The sequence below is a fragment of the Stylophora pistillata genome, chromosome 12 (assembly GCF_964205215.1).
Source record: "Stylophora pistillata chromosome 12, jaStyPist1.2, whole genome shotgun sequence".
Taxonomy (NCBI): Eukaryota; Metazoa; Cnidaria; class Anthozoa; order Scleractinia; family Pocilloporidae; genus Stylophora; species Stylophora pistillata.
Genome location: NC_142530.1, coordinates 26968378 through 26991295, shown reverse-complemented (window position 1 = coordinate 26991295; position 22918 = coordinate 26968378). Strand labels below are relative to the sequence as shown.

The following is a 22918-nucleotide window of genomic DNA, read 5'->3' as shown; positions in this document are numbered from 1 at the left end:
AATCCTTTCCACTGTTGAATGACATGAAGATGACCCAATCTGACAGAGCTTATCGTTGTATCCTGGCTGTGTTTTGACATCGGATCAGGTAGTATCGGATTGTGTTGTATCCGCGGAGAGAAATATGGGAGAGCTAAGGTTTGCTCGTCATCTCGCTTAGGTTTGCCAATCGTTGACTTACATTTCACTTCAGTAATCATGCTACATCGGTATTCCTGTCAAATTTTAGAGATACTCGCGAGAATAATGAAAACAACGTCCTTATCGTTGACCTTGGTCGATTACAAGGCCGGGAAAGCTAAAATTATCGTAGGAGAGTCAGTCGTTTGTAAACTGCGTTTTTTCTTTGGGAGGGGTTAAATAAACTCACTTCACGCGTCACGCCCTCTCAAGAGCTGAAACGAATCCCGTAACATTCAAATGGGAGTCCTTCCCATGGTGTCAGGTCAGACATCCCCCAGTGGTCAGACATACCCCATGATAACCCTACTTTCGGCCAAGATACTCGCGAGGTGATGGAAAAATCATCTCCCATCGCCATATTTTCTTTACGTAACAGAGGACAGATTCGACTGAAAGATATTTTTCTCGTGACCTCATCGCATCCGCAAAAAGTATACATGTAAGAATTCGCAACACTTTAGATAGAAATAATTCAGATGTTAAAATGCAATGTAAACAAAATGTAGAAGGTAGCCAGACCCTACATTGGGCAACTGAGCTCAATTTCCGATCGTTTAGGGGTATAGTACCTAAAAAAAAAAACAACCAAACAAACAAAAAATCCAGACCAGCAAATTTAAGGACACACAATACATGTACAAAAATAACTAATCGTTGAAAAGTGGTGTATTCCATAACCTGCAATCATGCCAGATCGCAAGTTAAATACTTCACAGTCAAGTCATTAAATTGAAATTCCTCTTTAAATCAATCATATCGTGATAGCTCAGCAGCATTTCTTGTGTATTACATTTCGTGAAAATTGAATTGTTTTTAAGTTGCATCAGTTTCGCGGAAATTTGATTGGCTTTGTCCATATTTGGAGCGCCTTCTCTCATGGAGTGACACGCTTTGGGTCACGTGGGAACATGGAGCTCTTTCGGACATTATGAAGATCCAGGTACAGCATGACTACTCGCTCAAGGCCTGGGAGGGAGGAGAGAGGGTCGGTGTTAGAAACAAATCACAATCTAAGGGAGTACTAGAGTGGGTTAAGGTTCTCACAAATGGTCTTCTCGTGTTTAAATATCTTCAAAATTCTGGCGCTGTCAAAGTCAAATAAGGCCAGGAGGAAAATTCAAACCTGCGATGTTCGTAATTTTTCCTAAAGATATCAGGCTCTGATTAAATGGAAATCATTAGATGGGATTTTTCAATAATAATAAAAAAAGAGACTTGCTGAATTCAGCGTCCAAAGTCAGAACACATTCATTGTTCTTGGAAGTACGTTTGAAAAAGCCAGACCCAGCAACAATTGTGTAAAATCACTGGGACAGTGAGAGGCAAAACAGCCACGCAGCCAATACACAAATTACAAAGAACGTAACATAACGTCACTATAATTTGGAGAAAACTGAGGCGATCAAAGGAATCTTTGATAACTGGGAACACATCGCTCCGAGCGAGTATAAAACTGAAAAAGAGAGTGGCATGAAAGAAACTTTTGATAATCAAGTTATCAGAGAAGCTTACCTATTCCTCCACCACCGTGAGGTGGTGCACCATAACGAAATGAGTCAATGTACGCCTTGATCTTCTCCAAATCTGAAAAAAGAGGAAGGAAGTTAAAATTTTTCATGACCATGCGCGCATAGGGCTCGAGGGGGGGGGGGGGGAGGGGGGAAGGTACTTAAGTCAATGTTTGGGTATGTGTCCTCTCAGAACCCCTTTCCCATTGTAGTCTATTCTGTGGCCTGTTAAAGACTCCATCTCGGTAGCTTGTGGTCCGTTTAAATATAAGCTACACCTTCGAGAATAGAGTGATTTATAAATACAAAATAACTCACCTATTTCATGTAGCTTGGCTCTCTCTGCCAACAGGTCGGAGTCGTGTATTCGCTGTGCTCCACTGAGGACCTCCTCTCCGCGCATGAACATGTCATATGAATTACTCCATTCCTGTTTTGCAAAAAATGAAAAAAAAGATGTGCTAAATCGAAGTCTTAACAACAACAACAACAACAACAACAACAACAACAACAATCTTTATTTGTACTCACTCTTGCTCAGAAAAAGTTACAACAAAGAGAATATTAAAAAGTATAAGTTAGAGTACTGGCTGCCTGCAATAACCATAGGGGCTAGCGGGGCCAGGCAGCCATAACTTCAAGGTACTTGCATTATCCTTTGCTTTACGTTGTGTTTTACTGTAGACAGTAAACTGTTTTCTATTTGATGATCAGTAACGGCTTGAGTTTCACAACATCCAAACGAAAGCCATACTGTTCATCATCAACTGACTGCACCTACATGTTTGGCTTAGTATGGCAACCGGCCGGAGAGTCATCAAGCACGAACTCATCACTAAAATTTTGGGCAACATGACTCAGGTTTCTGGCGACATGACTTCGGGCGACATGACTTCGGGAGACATGACTTCGGGCGACATGACTTCGGGCGACGTGACTTCGGGCGACATGACTTTCAGGCGACTTGACCGTAAATCCTTAGTATTTAAGCTTAAAAGTAACAGTCGCCAGAAATTGTCCATGAACATTCACTCGGTTCGACGAAATTTCGTCAAATCTGCCATTTTCGTTACTGCGTGCATTTCTGGACATAGTGAAGTAACAGGGAAATCTCACAATCAGTGGACAGTTAAAACCATGGAACTACTGTGAGAAAAGAAATCCTGCAAAAATAGGATAACATAGGGTTTGGGATTCCAGCAGGTTCTTATAAAAGCGGACAACATTACCGCTGTACTGTTAAGGAATCGCATTTGTTTAAAGTGAGAGCTTTGATTGCTTACTGTCAAAAGGCAAATACAAAATGATAGAGGGAAAAATATAAACAACAAAGCAACAAAACAAAAATAAATGCAGAAAAATAGGGCTTTTTTGTGCTCTTAAGCACATGGCACTCACAGGATTGTGTGGATCTGGCATAGTGTAGAATGGACGCACACACAGTGGATACTTGTCCAAAATGAAGAAGTCTGTGTCATATTTCTGCTTAACAAGTTTTCCCAATAGTTTTTCATTTGGAGTGCTATGAAAAAACAGAGTTCAGGTTTGTTACATTGTACCATACATTCTCATGATTTTTGTGTAAAAGAAAAAGAGACTGATGGACAGATGCTAGAACAGACAGACAGACAGAAGCATATTTAAACAGAGAAACAGATGGTCAAACAGTAAAAGAAAAAGAGACTGATGGACAGATGCTAGAACAGACAGACAGACAGAAGCATATTTAAACAGAGAAACAGATGGTCAAACAGTAAAAGAAAAAGAGACTGAAGGACAGATGCTCAAACAGACAGAGACGCTCAAACAGACAGACAGACAGAAGCATAGACAGACAGACAGACAGACAGACAGATGCTCAAACAGCTAGGCATATCATATTGACTAATAAAGACAAATAATGCAAACAAAACAGATCCAAACAATATTAATGAAATCTGTTTCAATAAAGCTTGCTTCACTACTTACAGAGTAAAAAAAAACCATCATTTTCCCTTAGCATACCTCAGGTCCTCATCATAATTCATATCTATTCCAGCTTCCCTCAGCATGTCAACTCCTTCACGATAATTCAGCACCAAACTGAATAAACAAAAAATTAATTAGAAACCAAAAAAACAATGTCAGCATGAGGGGTGGTACACTTCCACTCAGCATGTCAACTCCTTCACGATAATTCAGCACCAAACTGAATAAACAAAAAATTAATTAGAAACCAAAAAAACAATGTCAGCATGAGGGGTGGTACACTTCCACTCAGCATGTCAACTCCTTCACGATAATTCAGCACCAAACTGAATAAACAAAAAATTAATTAGAAACCAAAAAAACAATGTCAGCATGAGGGGTGGTACACTTCCACTCAGCATGTCAACTCCTTCACGATAATTCAGCACCAAACTGAATAAACAAAAATTAGAAACAAAAAAAAAAACAATGCCAGCATGAGGGGTGGTACACTTCCACACACATCCCGCTGGGTTAATGTCAATTCACAACAATGTTAAACCCATAGAGGCAAAAACTTTAACTTGACCTGTTCCAAAATGTATAAAGCTAAAAAAATAAGGATTTTCTACAGTACATTACAAGTCAGTTGTACTATTTAGTCAATGCTCAGTGTTAGTCAATACTCAGTGTAAGTCAAAAATATATTTTTCTCAGATGGATTGATATTTTTTCCCTTCTACTTTCTTAATTAAAAAATTGTTGGCAGGCACTGTACTTCAACAAGCAAAGCTACTATCTATCCTTAGATTGGGTGAAAGGAGTCATAAGAGTGGCCAAAGCAAACCTTGGTTCCAGAAATTTAAAAGGTTCGCTTGGGTACTGTTTCTGTACTTTTGCAATATCCTCAGCATATCTGAAGGAAAGAATGATTTAATGCATAGTATCAGAAACTATCAAATTTCCTATTAAGAAGGAAAAACAGACAAATGTGGTTTTCTTCACAATACTAAATAAAAAGCAAGGTTCTTGAAGGGAAGGATTGCAGGGGGAGGGGGGATGGTTACCAGATCTTATGAAAAATTTCCCAGCTAACTTCTATTTTCATGGGCAACCATGTTAGGGTTAGGGTTAGGGTTAGGGTTACCACAACAACAATAGGGATCTTAAGCAGTCAGGATGGCAATGCCAAGGAAGACTCTGATTAAAAAATGAATTTCTACTCTTAGTTAGAATTTCAAACATGGCTGCAGGAGCTTACTGTCCCGTATGGCACCACAGCTCAACTTCAGCATGACATATAAAAGTAGCGTTGAGTTCCAAATGAAAATTAAAATAATTTGCCGTCGCGGTTTCGGTTCGAAGATGACGCAAATTTTGGCGATTTCACGTCGCTGTTTTGCAAAGGATGGCTAAGAAGTGTATAAAGTTTCAAAATGCACATGCTGAGCTATTGTTCTGCCAATTAAGTATTGTGTTTTTCCACATCCTCGTTGCCGTCGCCGTCGTGGTTGCTTAAGGTCCCTAAGACCAACAACAAAAACAGTGATAAGAAGAGACAGTGATGGGAAAATGATTGATATGGGTCTTAGTCAGAGACTGATGGATTTCCTTGGGGGGGGGGGGGGGGAAGGGCCTTCACATACAGGAGGTTAAAAACCAAAATAAATGGCTCGAATGTATTCCTGACAAGTGTCCCTTGTCATGTAAGAGAAAAAGTACTTTCAGTAATGTGGGAATACAAAGTATGCATGGGTTTTTAAATGGAGTTTTCCAAAGAAAATTAAGGGTGTAAGAAGAGCTGTCTGTTTCAGAGAGTATTGGCTTGGACATTTTCGTCTTCAATAAGTTGTATCCAAACAGTAATAGTCTAACTCTGTGACCATCTCTCTCTATCTGGGTATGGCACATAAAATGTCACCTGTCACGCAATCCTTTGAAGATATGGACAAAGGTTTGACCAATCACCTCAATCACCTGGAGTAAAGGAAGTGAACGAAAATGGCAGATCAGAACATTTCTCATTACTTTCAGACAGTGATGTTATTTATAAAGCAATAATTCAGAGAATTAAACTGTCTCCTGAAAATCCTATTGAGGAAAATTTACTGAAGCACCTGCAAATACCTTCCATAATAAGAACGTGTTGTGGCTGAGTTACCTCATGGTAATGCTCCATAAAAGTCATCTCAATATCAAGACCAATAAACTCTGTCAGGTGCCTATGTGTATTACTGTCCTCAGCACGGAAAACTACAAGTTTAAAGAAAAAGAAGCAGCAATCAAAATGAAACGAGGAAAAAAAATGCAAATCTTGAAGAATGGAAGAATATTGGGGAACCACAAAAGAACCCTTCAATTAAAAGTAGTTATGTCCAAATTAGGGGAACCCTGTAGCCTAATGGTTAGAGGACTGGACTCCAGCTCCAGAGGCCAGGTCATTGTGTTGTGTTCTGGGGCAAAACATTTAATTTTTACAGTGCCTCTCTCTACCACTCAGGAGTATAAATGGGTACTGTCCCTCTCCACCCAGGAGTATAGTTGGATACTGTCCCTCTCCACTCAGGAGTATATGTTGTAGTTCAATTTTATACTTGGTTCAAATTTTATTTTCCTGTTCTTGGTCATGTTAATGTATGATAATGAGTTTGAAACAAAGGAAAATAAAATTTGAACCAAGGATAAAATTGAACTACAACATATACATGAGCGCTATCCCTCTCCACCCAGGAGTATAAATGGGTACCAGCAAATTGTCAGGGAAGCCTGATAAAATGCTCATTGGGGTGGGGGGGGGGGGGTAGCCTTGTTATTCCATCCAGGGGTGAGAAGTAATATTCCTAGTCACTTTATGCTATGGAAACTGGAAAAAGTTCAGGCTGGATGAGCCACTTGGTTAAACTCTTGACACCCTAACATCAATATGCATATTCTCCATACACTTCCCCATTTCTTAAGGTGCTGACAAGGAGAATTTGTTTAATAATCAAGAGCTTGTTCAGTTGTTGATTGTTTCCTTTATTCTGGTGTGTTATTCAGGGGTGATATTGTATGGAGAAATAAGACATTAGTCACTCTCAGGGTCACTCTCAGGGTCAAAGGACTAACTACAGACTTTACTATTTCCAATCAATTCATCACTCATGATACATATGATACATATAAATGATAATTTTTAAGTGTTAGTCTCTGTACCTGACCCAATGGTGAATACTCTGTCAAAGTCAGCACAAAGCACCATCTGCTTGTAAAGCTGTGGGGACTGGGCAAGATATGCTTTTCCTATTTTCATGGAAAAACAATAAATTTTACTCCATGGACAAACAAAGTGAATATTTTAGGGGATGGTGGACCAATAACACAAGGATGCATTTTGGGAAAACATTTTGCAACAAGTACAGACATGTAAAACCTTTGTCCCATAACAGTCTTGTTATTTTGTTGACAGGAACAGTGCAGAGTTTTTCTTGGAAATTACTTTCAAAATGCTGGACTGTAATTACTATAATATCTGAACTATTTTAAAACAAAACCATTTCATTATATACCCATTACACTATTACGTTTACATGAGATTGAAAATTTACCTTTGAAGTAAGTAACTTCAAAAACATTTGCACCTCCCTCACTAGCAGCTATAAGAGTAAGAAAATCTACATTAAAAATTGTCACCTGAAAATACAATTGACAACAACACCAGAGCAGAGCAGTGTAGTAGGTACTGTGTGAAAAATTTGTAAGAAAATATCATCAAACAACAACAAACATATGAAACATATGTGTGAACTGCGGTTATGAGACGTATATGAGAACGATCCTTCGCAGTAAAGCACTATTTGAGCAATAGTGAAAATCAGACCTGAAAAAAATTTCAGGCCTGTACGGGACTCGAACCACTGACCTCTGCAATACTAGTGCAGCGCTCTACCAATTGAGCTAACAAGCCAACTGGGAGCAGGTCATCAAATTAATTCGATATAAACCCGTAGATGATAAATCAAACAACAACAAACATATGAAACATATGTGTGAACTGCGGTTATGAGACGTATATGAGAACGATCCTTCGCAGTAAAGCACTAGCTATTTGAGCAATAGTGAAAATCAGACCTGAAAAAAATTTCAGGCCTGTACGGGACTCGAACCACTGACCTCTGCAATACTAGTGCAGCGCTCTACCAATTGAGCTAACAAGCCAACTGGGAGCAGGTCATCAAATTAATTCGATATAAACCCGTAGATGATAAATCAAACAACAACAAACATATGAAACATATGTGTGAACTGCGGTTATGAGACGTATATGAGAACGATCCTTCGCAGGAAAGCACTATTTGAGCAATAGTGAAAATCAGACCTGAAAAAAATTTCAGGCCTGTACGGGACTCGAACCACTGACCTCTGCAATACTAGTGCAGCGCTCTACCAATTGAGCTAACAAGCCAACTGGGAGCAGGTCATCAAATTAATTCGATATAAACCCGTAGAAACACATATGTTTCATATGTTTGTTGTTGTTTGATTTATCATCTACGGGTTTATATCGAATTAATTTGATGACCTGCTCCCAGTTGGCTTGTTAGCTCAATTGGTAGAGCGCTGCACTAGTATTGCAGAGGTCAGTGGTTCGAGTCCCGTACAGTCCTGAAATTTTTTTCAGGTCTGATTTTCACTATTGCTCAAATAGTGCTTTACTGCGAAGGATCGTTCTCATATACGAAAAATATCATCATTATGAATTCTTAAACATAACAAAATTGTTTAAGATTAAGAACCACAAGTATAGGGTGACCTTGGTCTTCATATCACGCATCCATCTGTCAACTTGCTATAAAATGCCACTTACAGTACAGTAATCATAATCTATTGCAAAAGACCACCAATATTTCAAATCCAATCCAACCTGAAATAATCTTAGGAGTATGAACTTCGTGAAATCCTTGAGATGTGAGGAACTCTCGAAATAAATGGCACACACCAGCTTGAATACTAAAAATGGCCTGGTTTGGAACAGTCTGCAAACAAGGAAATTACATGTCAAATAAAACTGTGAAAGAAATGTCATTCTTAAAAAAGGGAGAGTAATAACATGTTGGAATAGGGAGCCTAAGTAACATGTGACAGGGTACTGGTTTAAGCAATGCTTAACAAAGCACAAAGCATAGATTTGAAGACTCAAAAACCAAATTTTTAACACTCGATGCAATTCAAATGATCATAGGTCAAATTGGAATAATTAGAGTTTTGGAGAAAGAACATGAGAATCAGCCAAAACACTTGGGACCAAACTTGACTCCCATGTGACTACAGGTCAAATTCAGTACATAATGGTAGGAGGTTGGCATTCTAACTCTGTGCAATATCTACTTGTTTTAATTGTAATCATAATAATTGTAAAAAATATACAACTTTTTTGAAAGACATGTTTCAGCAGGCATATGCCATCTTCAGTGAGTGTGAACAATTATATAGTATACAGGTAGATGAATAAATTATTTACACTGTGATGTAATACAAAAGCGGGTACTAATTACAACATGACACCAAAACCTGCAGTGGTCTCCTAACAAATTTCTTTTAAAGAAAAATTAGTTTTATTCCACCATGCTATAAAATTGGCCTCATCTGAACTCTTATTGACCGAATCTACAAAATCAACAACACCTCTTCCGGCCTTCAAAACGATCTTAATAAACTTTCCAACACTTTAAAACGTAATTCTTTTCCTTTGCATATTATTGACAGAACTTTCAAGCGGTATCTTGATGGGTCTTCCTCTCAAAAAAGCCAGAACATTTTAATGATGACAATAATACACGTTACTTTAAACTCCCTTTTGTCGGCTATTTTTCTAAAATAGTGTACCTTAAACTCCGACAACCTACTAAGCGCTTTTGCAAATCGGACCTAAATATCAAACTAGTTTTCACTTCTTTTAAAATTGAAAACATGTTTAGTGTTAAAGATCATACTCCTGGTGCTCTAAAATCCATGATGGTAGTTTACCAATTTTCTTGTGCGGGATGTAACTCCTGTTATATTGGCGAAACTACTCCCCCCTTTTCTACTAGGATAAAGGAGCACACGGAAAGTGATAAAAACTTTGCATATTTTTAAGCATTTCAACACATCTCCTTCTTGTAAGAACAAATACTCCCTTTCTTGCTTTAGTATTCTGGATTCTGCTAACAAATCAATTGATTTAAAACTCAAAGACGCTTTTTATATAAATAAGATCAAACCTGAACTTAACAAACAATTACAGCATTACAACACTTTTCTAGCGTTCTAGTTTACATCTTTGATGTTTTGGTGTCATGTTGTAATTAGTATCCGCTTTTGTATTACATCATAGTGTAAATAATTTATTCATCTACATGTATACTATATAATTGTTCACACTCATTGACTGAAGTTACTCATTGACTGAAGATGGCATATGCATGCCAAAACATGTCTTTCAAAAAAGTTGTGTATTTCTTACAATATCTATCATACTTGCTATTATTGCAACCTTATGGAAATATCATTATAACATGGGAAGCTGTACCCTGAGGTCAATAATTCGGTTGTCCAGCTTTGTGTCTTGATTCACATGAGCTTGTTCCTAAAAGGAAGTTAAAGTAAAAAAAAGCTTAATGCTGTGGATTACTTTTAAGTCTACCAAATTATAAGACAGACATTGAGTTTAGTCATTATACCGTTATTATCCAACGATAAATTTTACAATTTGTCAAAAATCATGACTCACCTCATCAGTTTCAGGGCGTGATGCGTCATCAATCTGTAGGGGTAGCCTTGGCTCAGCTAGACTTACAACAAAAATCTGTAGATACAGTGTACAAAGCAAGTCAAGATACTCTGCTGATAACTAGTCAAATAAAAATACATTTTTTTCGATATTTCTATGTCAGTTCAACAGTTCAAACTGCCTCCCGGTTAGCTCAATTGGTATAGCGCTGGACTGTTGTGCGGGAGGTCGAGAGTTCAACTCCGGCCGGACCAACACTCAGGGTCTTTAAATAACTGAGAAGAAAGTGCTGCCTTTGTAATAATATCTGCAAACGGTTAGACTTTCTAGTCTTCTTGGATAGGGACGATAAATGGAGGTCCCGTCTCACAAGCCCTTATATGTGATAAAAATTGTGGGACGTTAAAGTACCCACACACTCTTCGAAAAGAGTAGGGCACGTAGTGCCTGGTGTTGTGGTCTATCTTTGTTTAGTGTCTAATCTAGGGTGAATTGGGGAGGGAAGGTGAGATCAATACATGGACTGAAGTGGCTGCATAGTGCGCCTGATGAATTCTGACGTCCGATCTCACCTTAACTGATTGTAAAAAAGTGCGACTGATTATCTATAAAGTAGTTTGCGCTATATAAATGTTAAATTGTTGTTGTTGTATATAGCAGAGTGGAGAAAAAAAGGAAAACATTCAATGTGTAGTCGCCTCAACCTTATCAACAAAGATCTCCACATCTTCTTGAGAGCAGCTTTGAACTTTCTGAGCAGCAGATTTTACTTCTCCTTCAACATCAACAATAGACTCTTTGTTTATCCTACGACAACATAATCAAAATAAGACAGACGTTATGTTTGGTCATATAATGGATTCCAGCTACAGGTTTCCATCAGCTCTTGTTATATAGTACATACCTCTGGGACACCATTAAGATTGGGGCGAGTATCCAATTCAATACTACGTGAAACTTTGACCCCTAATAATGATCATTATGATCTAATTTGACCCCTAACTATGATCATTATCTGATTTCTCCCATAAAGGTCAAAAGAATGAAGGGAACAAACACCATTGAAAGAAGCTCTTGAATGTTTAATAAATTCTTAGTATCAATACCATTGGAAACATATAGAGAACAGTGTGGAGAATATGTGAACTGATGTTAAGGTGTACAGGGTTAAAGGCTGATAGTTTCTAAAGAAACTGTTTGGGGCTGCGTCGGTGGGGGTAACGAAATAATTTGAATATATCAACAAAGTTGAAATGGTAAATTGGCCACCGTTGCGATTATAAAAGCTGACGTTTTGAGCATTAGCCCTTCGTCAGAGCAAATAGGGGAATTGTGGGTTGTGAGTGCTTTTAAAGACAGAAAAAGGAGCTACGTGATTGGTGGCTCCTTTTTCCTTGCTCCTTTTTCTGCCTTTAAAAGCACACACAACCCACAATTCCCCTATTTGCTCCGACGAAGGGTTAACGCTCGAAACGTCAGCTTTTATAATCGTAACGGTGGCCCATTTACCATTTCAACTTTGTACAGGGTTAATTATGCAACTTTAACTTTGACTTTATTTCACCTACCCTGTGGCAAATTTAACCATTCCTTTACTGATGACATCATTCACAGCACAGATTCCTTGCACAGTGTACTGGCGGTCACGTAAAATCATGAAGCACTGCTTACCTTTGGGGACAAAAAATGTTGAAATATCAAGGACAAAAATGCTTAACTGTGAATAGTTAATACTTTTTTTTTTTTTTTTTTTTAAACAATCAACAAGAACCACTTCAAAATACCACACTATTTGACATCACTCTAGAGATCCATAAACCCCAGTCATATATCAATAAAGTAATACTTAAGTACTTAACCCTTAAATTTAATTCCCATACGAGACTAAGACAGAATTTCGCACAACAAAATCAATACAATATCAAGCAGACAAGTGATGAGGATAAAGAAAAATAATAACTGGGAGATTTTTAGTTGATTCAATACCAAGTTCTCAAAACAAACACCATAGGAGTTGTATAGCTGACACTAAGGAGAATTACTAAATTAAATGAGATCTTGGAGTGAAAGGGTTAATGATTATGAACACACTAAGTACACTACCTGTTCCTCTTGTGGTGTGAAGGCGTGCCCTCAACAACACTCTTTTACCAACAGCCTCAGAGGTCAAATCTTTAACTTTAGTCCAGACTTTGGCTACAAAGACAAAAACACAACATAAACATCAATGATGCTGTCCAGTTGTGAATGAGAAACTATTCAAATTTATACTAATAACTCTAATTTCTGACTATTCCTGAAAAAGTATACTTGTAAACACCCAGTGAATACACAGTTAAAGTTCAGCCCTTCTAATCTGAGTGTGGGAACTGTTAGGGGCTAATAACTGTGATTTGTGTTCCTGGGAAAGACACTTTTAACTCACCAGGCCTCTCCCACCCAGGGGTATAATAATAATAATAATAATAAATATATCTTATTAACCAAGCGCGAGGGCCGTACTGGGAGAATATTGGCCCCGAAAAAGACCGAGGGCCGATATTCTTCCAGTACAGTCCCGAGCAAGCTTGGTTAATAAGAGATTTATTACATGACTGAAGTTCAAAGGGACACAAGTGCGGTATCATTCGTGACCATTCGGGACAGTGCCCGGTCCAATACTGAGAGAATATTGACCGGCAATAGAGCGCTTTGATTGGTTAATTTTAGTTATTGGCCCTCTTACTGCCCGAGTCGTGTAATAATAATAAATATTGCTGAGAATGCAGAAAGCTGTATTAAGTAGCACTCTGAACATTGCAAGAACATTTAAACTGGTTACAGCGAAAGAATTTTAATGACATTATGATTTGGTTTTAATGAACAGGATTTTATGAACATTTTAAGTTAAGGATATTTTAAGTACAAAACAGTGAATCATGAACATTTAAAAAAAAAAAACATCTTAGTATTGGGCCAATTGACAATTATCATTTTATATTGATCATTTATATTTAAGTAGTATTAGATATTATTATACTTAACAGTCCTGTCATGCAGATAGGTTACGAATTTTCGCCCTATCTTGCCTAGCTCACCAGCATCCAAACGTGTATACTGCATAACAATAATAATAATAATAATAATAATTAAGGAAAAGTAATCAAACTTTAGTAACACTTAAAGCAAATAGCTATTTACAAGTTAAAAGTAAAAACGACCTAATAATAGTTCCGATTTCAATTAAAATCCTATTTACAATCTAATCCTTTTCATCATCATCAATATCATTATTGTTGATGCTAAAATAAAAATGCGTCTTTATTGTTTAAGAGATAAAATTACACTAGCCCTAAAATATAATCATAATAATTCAACAAATTCACAAAAAGGTAGAAACAAAAAAAAAAGAGAAGGTATATATAAAACTTGGTAAAATTCACAAAACTATGTTGGACAGGCGGTAGCGTTGTCGAGGGAGAAGTCCAAGTCGATGATATCAAGGGTTCTTCTGATAGATCGTGATCCTCTCAGGCATAGCAAAGCTGAATGAATGAGTGCAAATGACACCTTGGCTCTAATCCATGACATGGTGCTTGCATAGCTCTCTCCCTTCTTATTTGATACTAACTCAGCTAAACGTTTATGGTATATTTTACATTCTGTGCCCATTCCACCTGTTGTACTAAATATTAAAGGCGTAAAAGTTCCTTGTTCGACCTCCATGACCCTGTTGGCATACTGACATTTCTTTTCACTCTCATGCTTCCTGTAAACTTGCTCGGGAGTCTTTTCACGGTAGGATTCTGCATTTGGGTGGCACACCCGAACATCAAAGAATGCAGATCTCTGTCGCTCCCAGAAACCTCGGGCGTGTATGTCAAGACGGGCGTCGGGGGCTCTGTTCACACCCCTATTCAAGGTCTCCCCAGTTATCTGCTGAAGAATCGGCTCCACCTCGACATCACTAGATACTATGTGTAGCAGGTCAGCTTCTAGATCTCGAAGCTTGTTGTGATGTTGAATCACAAAACCACCCCTCCTGCAGATCATTGCATGGTCAACATCAAAGAAATCTCTGCATATGCAGGTCTTCGGTAGATTGGAGACTTCCCAGCCGTATCTAATCTTGATGGCGTCAAGATTAGATATTCATAATAATAATAATAATAATAATAATAATAGTAATAATAATTTAGCAATGGACATCCACTGGGTGGCTCTTCTTGTCCACTGTTTCCAGATCGAAAACTTTTAGAGAAACCTGAGAAAAATGATGGGGGGGGGAGGGGGTGGGTGGGTTGGGATAGGTTCTGTAATGGACTGGTATCCTACTTGGTGTACTTAAGAGAAGTATTTTAATGCTACAGAAGCTGAGATAGGCTTCAGCTGCAGGATCACTTGTGTGAAATACTCTGTAATAGATCAATTTTATTGGGCTACTGCAGGTGGAAAAGAAATTGTCTCAAGTTCTTCAAGAAATACTTACATGTTTTCTCTTGGGATTGAGCCATGGGAAGGACAGCATAGCGATCCTTTGCATAGTCCTACATGAGAAAACAAAAATATGTATTAAACAATGAAACATTTTTCATACGTTTCTTGTCATTGAACCAGTGGCTAGGGGTTAAACTCTAATTAAAATAATTTACACAAATTGACTTGTTAACAATTAAACTCTGATCAAAATGACTTTCACAAATTGACTTGATAACAATTGAAGCTGAGCCACAAACAAATTTTAAGTGCAAGGATTAGGACAACCCCTACAAAGACTTTAAGTAGCCTCTTATAGCTTATACATTGGTGCTATACACTCAAGACAAATACGGTAATACCTCAGCATCTTTGGCGTCTGCATCAGCAGCCTGTAAAGGGAAAAAATTACGAGAGAAGATTAGAATTACACTCTAGTGCTGGTGTTGTCTAAGACAACCACATTTATTTGGTACACACCGACAAATAAAAAAGATACTTCACTAGGGTTGAAATTCATTCTATGCTATCTGCTGAAAAAATTTATAAACAAAGAGAGCTTTCTGTTTCCAGTCCATAAACGACTAAAAACCTATCTGGATAAGGTGACAAGGCAATGAAGGACACTGATAAATGTATCTCATCTAAAATGTAGAACAAGTATTTCATGAATGGTACAGCTGATTATTCACCCATTAATTAACAATTATTTCACAAGCGTGCGTTGGATATGAGATGATAGATAGCCAACGAGGCGCGTATACGAGCCGAGTTGGCTATAATCATCTCATATCCAACAAACACGAGTGGAATAATTGTTTTATTAAAAACGTTAAATTAAATTATTAAATTTTTTAGCTCCTTTTTAATTTTAAGCTGACATGTGCGCTTACCATATTTGTTGATTATGGTATAATATACCATAATGGCTAAGCCAATAAAAAGTCTTGAATTGCATTATCCAATGATCCAGTTTTTAATAATATATGATACAAAAGTAAATGAGCAATGGGAAGTATTTTTGATATAGTGCGCTATTTTCTGAACAACGATCTATTTTCTTGATAAAGTACTATTTACATGTTCAAAAGGATTAATTTCGGTTTAAATTAAAGCCTTGGCTCTCGCACAGCTATTTCTATGATAAAAAATTCCGTTGCTAGATCTAGAAGCTGGCTGCGTCTTAATTGGGTTTAAGTTTATTCTTAGAAGTTATTTCCAACCTGTTTCGCTTCTCTTTCTGCTTTCTTCTTCTCTTTTTCTTTCTCCTTCTCCATCTTTTTCAGTGCTTTCTTTGACAAAGGCTGACCATCGGGTCTGTAGACCAATACAACAATGTTTAAAAAATGAGGGCTGTTCATTTAGCGAAATTTAAAATATCTGATGCAATATAATTTTTCTCATTACCCCAATGTGACCTTCTCTTCAGCAGGCGAACCTCCGATTCCATTTTCTGACGACATAATCAATGATGACGTGGTGAGGAAACGCTTAAAAACGAACTGAGGTCTGTTCCCTCCAAAGAAGAATAATCGTGACGATCTAGAAACAATCTGGGTCACCCGCCCCGCTAACATGCAAAGGAAAAAGGATTATGATTTCTATAAAGGAAATTTTCAGTCAGGCGTACTGACCGGGTCTCGTTCCAGGACTTAATTGATAGCTTTGTCATGTAGGAGGTAATAAGGCATGCCCATGTCTGAAAAAAGCACCTTTGGCGGTATGTACCGAGTTCATGGCTGAATGCCATATAGACGATATATAATGCTAATTCTACATAAATAGCCATCCTTTACCATCCCTATCCATCCTTTACCATCCCTGGCCATACCCAGCCGTCCTTTACCATCCCTATCCATCTCTAACCATCCTTTACCATCCTTAGCTATCCCTAGCCATCCATAGCCATCCTTTACCATCCCTAGCCCTCCCCAGCCATCCATAGCCATCCATAGCCATCCTTAGCCATCCTTTACCATCCCTATCCATCCTTTACCATCCCTGCCCATACCTAGCCTTCTTTTACCATCCCTATCCATCCCTAACCATCCTTTACCATCCTTAGCTATCCCTAGCCATCCATAGCCATCCTTTACCATCCCTAGCCCTCCCCAGCCATCCATAGCCATCCATAGCCATCCTTAGCCGTCCTTTACCATCCCTAGCCCTCCCAAGCCATCCTTTACCGTCCCTATCCATCCTTTACCATCCCTAGCCATCCTTTACCATCCCTAGGGATGGCTAAGGATGGCTAACTGAAGGATGGTAAAGGATGGCTAAGGATAGCTAAGGATGGTAAAGGATGGCTAGGGATGGTAAAGGATGGCCAGGGATGTCAAAGGATGGCTATTGAGGGTAAAGGATGGCTAGGGATGGCATAGGATGGCTAGGGATGGTAAAGGATGTTTGGGAATGGAAGCCGTCTATGCGGAACTAGCACTATATGTCGTCTATATGGCATTCAGCCTTGAAGTACATACCCTTTTGGCTCATTACGCCCCTCTAATCTAACAAGCTCCGTCAAAGAGGGTTGTGTCAGGAAAAGGGAGAGAAGTGGGAAACAAACAAACAAACAAACCAAAACAAGTAAGAAAAATAGGCAAATGAATAAATAGATAGATGTATAAATTGATAAATGGCACAGCACCTGCCTACGGGATGCATGGAATATCTGGAATTGTGGTGGGTTTGTGTCCTTAATTTTCTTTTCTTCCATTTGATAAACTGGCAATTATAAACAAGCCAAGGAGTACTCAAAACGTTTGACCTCCTGTTTATACATTATTTAGGGCTTCTGACTTTTGATTTCTATTCAGGACCGGCATCAACGTCCGAAGGTATTGTCTGACCTACGACTTCGCTCTTAACTCCGATCTTTGGACTGTTATGTTTTATTCTAAGCTCCACCTTTCGTCACATTACTACCCACTTCTACCTTCAGTGAAACGGCGGGGTATAATTTTAGCCGGACATGAGGACATCTTAGTTGTCCCCTAAGTGAGGTGCCACGGTAATGTTAGACTGGCAAGATCTTGAGTTGCCTGGGTTCATTCGCCTTCTCCCTTCGAAGGAAAAAGGAGAGAAAGACAGGAAACGCATCGTGTATCTCTCCTAGGATATCTCGCGCGATAAAAACGATTCAGTGGCGAAAAAGTCTTTTTTCGAAAGAAAAAAATCTAACCCCGCTATCAACGTAAGCCAGCGCAAGTTAGAAAAGTGTTTGACATTTTTCGTTTCAAGACAATTCTCTTCCCATTTCACTGAAAACTCAGCTTTGATTAGTCGGAGGCTACTCTGCAAAGGCTGTCAGTTTTTTTTTTTTTTTTTTAATTTGTTCAACTTAAGTTCAAATTTGTAAAACGATTAAGTCTCTTTTGCGTCATCACCCTTAACCCGAGTAACAAAGAGTTATTTCACTGAGCAGTCGGTAAATATGGCCAACAAAAGCATTGACGTCAATTTTTGCATATAAATATTCCCAGTGAGTCTGGCAGTCAGTGCAGATCGCCTTTGATAGACTGTGTAGATTGAGAATTGGGGATAGCTCTTATTCCAGTTCTGCGAGCGCGGTTTAGTTTGACAGCGGCTTCCTGTATTAGTTCATGCGAAAGCGAGGCTATCGGGTCAAGCTTTCTCGAAGATTACAGGCGTTGTGAAGTAAATTTTAGCATAAGCGTCGAAAATGTTTAATTATTTCCAAAATCAACGTTTTTATCTACCGAAGAGAAAGTGAAAATATTAATTGGTAAGCGCAACCATAGGAAACCACTGTCCAATTAAACCACGCACGCGGATCTGGAATAAGAGCTATTGAGAGATATATAAACCTATAACGCAATGGGAAGTTTGCGTAGCTTTCGAGAATTCTTCAGACCCCCCCTACCCCACCCCTACTTCACTTATCTAGAGTGTATAGGTGATGCAATTTAAACACTATGCAGAGTTTCCTTGCCTTAATCAATAATTTTTTTTTCAAATGCAGAAATGTATTTTCATCGATTCAGCTCAACAAATTAAACCCATCGACCAACGAGAGCGCGCGAGGTATCTCGGCTATTTTGTGAAAATTAGTATTAAGAAATCTTTCCGCGGATTTCATTTTAAAGAGCACTTCACATTTTTTCTGCTGTCAAGCAGTGTCTTAATGACGTTTTATTTGGCAGTCAGGGAACAATTTCAATCAGCGCTGATATTCTAATTCATCAGACATACTGCTGAGATCTCCAAGAGCCCCATGATTAAGCTGCGAAAAGGTTTAAGTCTGAGGCCAACACGATAATAAACGGGAAATGCGAAAAGGGAAGTGATTGGCCAAAAAACGTGAACCTAGCCCAAACAGGTCCATTTCTTTTAGTCATAATTGCGTCATAAACGTATTGGAGGTAATTTGCAGGCCATTGAGAACTTTCCCTGGAAAGTTTGTCTGTCAATTAATAAACACTTTAACCATCAATTGATGGATGAAATGGATAAATGATGGAAAAGCAATCAATGACAATAATCAAAATGACCTTAGCTAGTGAAATGAAAATAGCCCCCAACAGATGATATCATCTTAACTTACTCTCAAGTGCTTTTATCTGTAGGAAGACTTTAAAAAAAGAAACATTCTAAAATAGGCAATATTTGGAATTTGTACTTTACCAATGCGCATTCCAGGAGAGGAAAGATGATACTGGACAGATTGTAACCCGGATTTAGGGAGGCCCGGATTTAGGGAGGCCCGGATTTAGGGAGGCCTGGATTTAGGGAGGCCCTGCATGAGTCGGGTTTTATTAAGACATATACTGTAAGAAAAAGTTGTAGTTAGTTTCGTGTTTTTTTATTTTTTGTTTCAAAAAAAGGAACTGTTAAATCTGGCTTCACTCTCATAAAATCGTATAGTCCATCGTTGTGCTAATCGTGTCATCAGTTCTAACAGATGATTCAAATAGCTTATACCTGTTTCAGAAAATCTTGGTTTTACTTCACGAAAAGAGATTGCAGTTGTTAGCAACCATTTATCCAGAGATGTCGATGGCTTTTAGGCCTTCAGGAAAGCAAACGGAAAAATCTTCAGCAAATAATATTATTTCTTATTAGATTACTTTAGTTACTTTGCATTCAAGCTCTTTAGTACTTGATTTTTTTTTTCACTTCTATTTTTAACAGACCTTTCACCTTAACAAATATGTGGATTTCCGAGAAACACCCAAACGTGGTCTGTGTTCCAGAGTAGTAGCTGCCAGTATTTTCCACATTTAAGCACAAAATGAAAGAGGGGGAGCATTTGATAAGCTCACTGAATTATTTTAAGGGTCTTTGATACAACGGGCTTTTAAAACACTGGGTACATATACGAACGTGATTTATTGAAATCGCGTTATCGTTACAGCTCAAGACTTCTTGACTAGTTAGCGAGTTGAGTCTGGGGACAATATGGCTATACTTTGCAAGCTGATCCCTTGTAACCAACACGTCCAATTTTAAGTGTGGATTAATCAAATGTCAGGGCATCTGTCAGATAAAGAAACAAATTCATGACCAATTCATAACCTCAGTTTGGAAACGGTTCACAAAACGGAAGTTTTTACCTCAAAACCCGGTCAGTAAAAATCCAATATAAAAAAAACAATTTAAGTTCCTGTAAGGAGTTAGTTTGCTTAAAAGCTGAGTTTTCCTTACTTTGAAAGACAGCTTCTATAATTTCTGTCAATGTTTTGGCAACAAACCAGGGTAATGATTAACGTCATAAGTGTTCAACAAAGTCTCAAGAACCGTGCAAAATAACTCCGGAAAAATTAGTTCGCTTGCGAAACGCAACAAGGCTTTATGATTTTTCGAGTCATACGCATTGTCTAGCTTTCTTGATTTCTTCAGCGCTCTTTTGAAGCTGTCACTGTCAATATGCATTAACTAGTCTTTCTTCGCAGTCAGTATCTGCTGTCAAGGAATTTTCTATTGTGTTGGTTGAATAACCTAATTACTCATTACAGTAGACGAATGATCATTAGAAGGAATCAAGGAGTAGTTTCACTAATCATCTCTTAAAAGCCGTTTTCGTTTGGAACGAAAAGCATTTGAAAACAAAACCCCTGCTTAGAGGTTTCATGGCCTGTCTGTGAGCTTTTATAATTGCTTTACTTATCGAAGACTCAATATTGAAAGAAGGATTTAACAAGCAAATTTCAAAATGCGTAGTTGTCCAAAACTAGTTACGTATTTCGTCAGAGCAAAATTACGTCGTAATATCAACACAAACTAATAGTGCGTAACATTGTTCTTACTTGCAATAAAAAGCATGGCTGCATCATCTTGGACTTTTTCTTTTATTCTGAGAAGACTGAAATATCCTTGGCTTACTCACTTACGTATTTATGTCCATTAAACTCATAAATGTCTTGGTTTTGACACCTAAAGGCCATTGTACTGCCTAACAAAAGTTTCAACAATGTTTACTCTTGCTTTGCATATTGATAGCCCCACGCTACAAAAATATATCTTTCCTCCTTCGCTCTCCAGTGTGTTCCGTGTTCAATTTGAATTGATTAAGCCGTGGATCAAGTCAGAAAGAGAACGTACATGATAATTTATACTGTCATTGATATCTACTTTCCATCACTTGGAGTGTGAAATATGTTATATACATAATTATATTTATCTAGCACTTCAGTAGTTTGGGTCTATACTGCAGTGGGAATGCATTTAGTGTGCACTGTTTCGCACAATTGTTCCCAATTCTGTGATCCGTAGCATTCCGCGGGTATCACTTTTCTCAGATGTTTCCCTCTGTTGGCTAAAGTCTTTGGCAAACTCTTTTTTTTCTTTCGAGACGTGAAGCGAATCTGCAAATAAACAACAGACGAGACAAAATGAGCACAGAACAATTTCACAATTTCATACGTGTTGAACAACTACTCCAGTCACTGATAGATTATTAGAAAAGGAAACGGAATTTTAGGTGAAACACTCTTAGACACAAAGGAAAAGACAAAAGAATAATGAAAACAAGATTCTTGTACAGCTCTATTTTAAATACTTTTGATTGCAATGTGTGGGGGTTCGGCGCGAACTCTTAAAAAACTCTTAGATCATGAAGTGTGGTCACATTACGGTAGCATGCCCTTACCTCTTGCGATGCCTATGTTTCAGTTTCTTGCAAATCAAACCCGCCGTACATGGGCACTTTTGGTTTAGCGAGTAACCCAGACCACCTTCTGGTACGTAGCAGTCTTCACCTTCTTGAAGCAAACGCCTGCAAATTGGCTCCCCGTGAACTTTAACGCAACATAATCCCGAATCGCATTTGCGATCCTTCCTGCATCTTGCACCTTCTGTACCCCGAGGAACTGCTTTCCTGCAGAATCCAAATACACACTCCAATCCGGTGCAACACATGTTATTTCGACGACACGCAGATTCTACTGGCTTGCAAGCGTGGCATAAACCGTTGTGCTTGTGGCAATAATTTCCTGGGCCACATTGTCTGTCTTTTCTGCAGTGCTGTTGGAAAAATTTCAATTGTAGTTAGAATTACCCTGTTTTCATATTTAGCTTACTGGTGAGTAAATCATGTCAAATGCAGTGTGGGCGTATTATCTCCGCTCTTACTCCTTGCACAGTTGAGTTTCCCTTAGTGTTATTGTCAGGGCTGTTGGTCTGTTTCCGTTCGTCCGTGTCAACAGGATTCACGCTAAGAATCCAACTGTACACAACGCTGTCGGCTACTTCTGCAAACGCCAGGAGAAACACAGCGAGCAGCATGTATCTTTTCATGACGATGTACTTGCCATGCAATTCACGCAGCTTTGACAGCGCTCAGTCTAAGTAGATCGTAAACGACTAATTAACCGACTGCCTGTTCACATAAATGACATTTAACACGTGTGACAGAAACACTGTCAGGACGTGGCCAATAACAGAGAGAAATTTTTCAATAGCCGTGTGTACAATAGAGACGGGGGGCGTGGAAGACTAATTAACGAGGAGGAGAAAAAACGCTTGTACTGTCATTAATCTATTGATTCGTTAACTAATCTGCTCTTCAGGGCTTATCGAGCGACTCAGTCCAAGAAAAAACACTTTACTTCATCTT

General features: G+C 38.4%; 2 protein-coding genes across 2 annotated transcripts; both read right to left on the bottom strand.

Annotated features, from left to right (window-relative positions):
* Window positions 1–784: 784 nt before the first annotated feature.
* On the bottom strand, window positions 785–16454 carry LOC111341873 (aspartate--tRNA ligase, cytoplasmic). Its single transcript, XM_088741452.1, has 20 exons — window positions 16252–16454; window positions 16068–16161; window positions 15207–15236; window positions 14858–14915; window positions 12493–12585; window positions 11958–12060; window positions 11094–11196; window positions 10390–10464; window positions 10189–10245; window positions 8542–8653; window positions 7226–7273; window positions 6834–6920; window positions 5800–5891; window positions 5560–5615; window positions 4486–4554; window positions 3696–3773; window positions 3090–3213; window positions 2010–2121; window positions 1696–1767; window positions 785–1149 (listed from the first exon to the last, which is right to left on the bottom strand). The coding sequence occupies exons 1-20, from the start codon at window positions 16419–16421 to the stop codon at window positions 1058–1060; spliced, it is 1725 nt and encodes a 574-aa protein (XP_088597578.1). The 5' UTR covers window positions 16422–16454; the 3' UTR covers window positions 785–1057.
* A 4682-nt stretch (window positions 16455–21136) lies between these two features.
* Window positions 21137–22646, bottom strand: LOC111341244 (dickkopf-related protein 3). Its single transcript, XM_022948204.2, has 3 exons — window positions 22435–22646; window positions 21953–22326; window positions 21137–21668 (listed from the first exon to the last, which is right to left on the bottom strand). Exons 1-3 carry the CDS (start codon window positions 22597–22599, stop codon window positions 21620–21622), a joined length of 588 nt encoding a protein of 195 aa, XP_022803939.1. The 5' UTR covers window positions 22600–22646; the 3' UTR covers window positions 21137–21619.
* Between the last annotated feature and the right edge of the window lie 272 nt (window positions 22647–22918).

Bases quoted from the DNA above. Each gene is read 5' to 3' on its own strand.
- LOC111341873 (XM_088741452.1), bottom strand. From the start codon at position 16,421: ATGTTAGCGGGGCGGGTGACCCAGATTGTTTCTAGATCGTCACGATTA. The intron at 10,246-10,389 runs GTGAGTCATGAT...ACTTCCTTTTAG, and splicing joins CACGCCCTGAAACTGATGAG to GAACAAGCTCATGTGAATCA. The intron at 2,122-3,089 runs GTGAGTGCCATG...TTTGCAAAACAG, and splicing joins TGCCAGATCCACACAATCCT to GAATGGAGTAATTCATATGA.
- LOC111341244 (XM_022948204.2), bottom strand. From the start codon at position 22,599: ATGAAAAGATACATGCTGCTCGCTGTGTTTCTCCTGGCGTTTGCAGAA. The intron at 22,327-22,434 runs GTAAGAGCGGAG...TTTTTCCAACAG, and splicing joins GAAACTCAACTGTGCAAGGA to CACTGCAGAAAAGACAGACA. The intron at 21,669-21,952 runs GTAAGGGCATGC...GTTTATTTGCAG, and splicing joins AAACATAGGCATCGCAAGAG to ATTCGCTTCACGTCTCGAAA.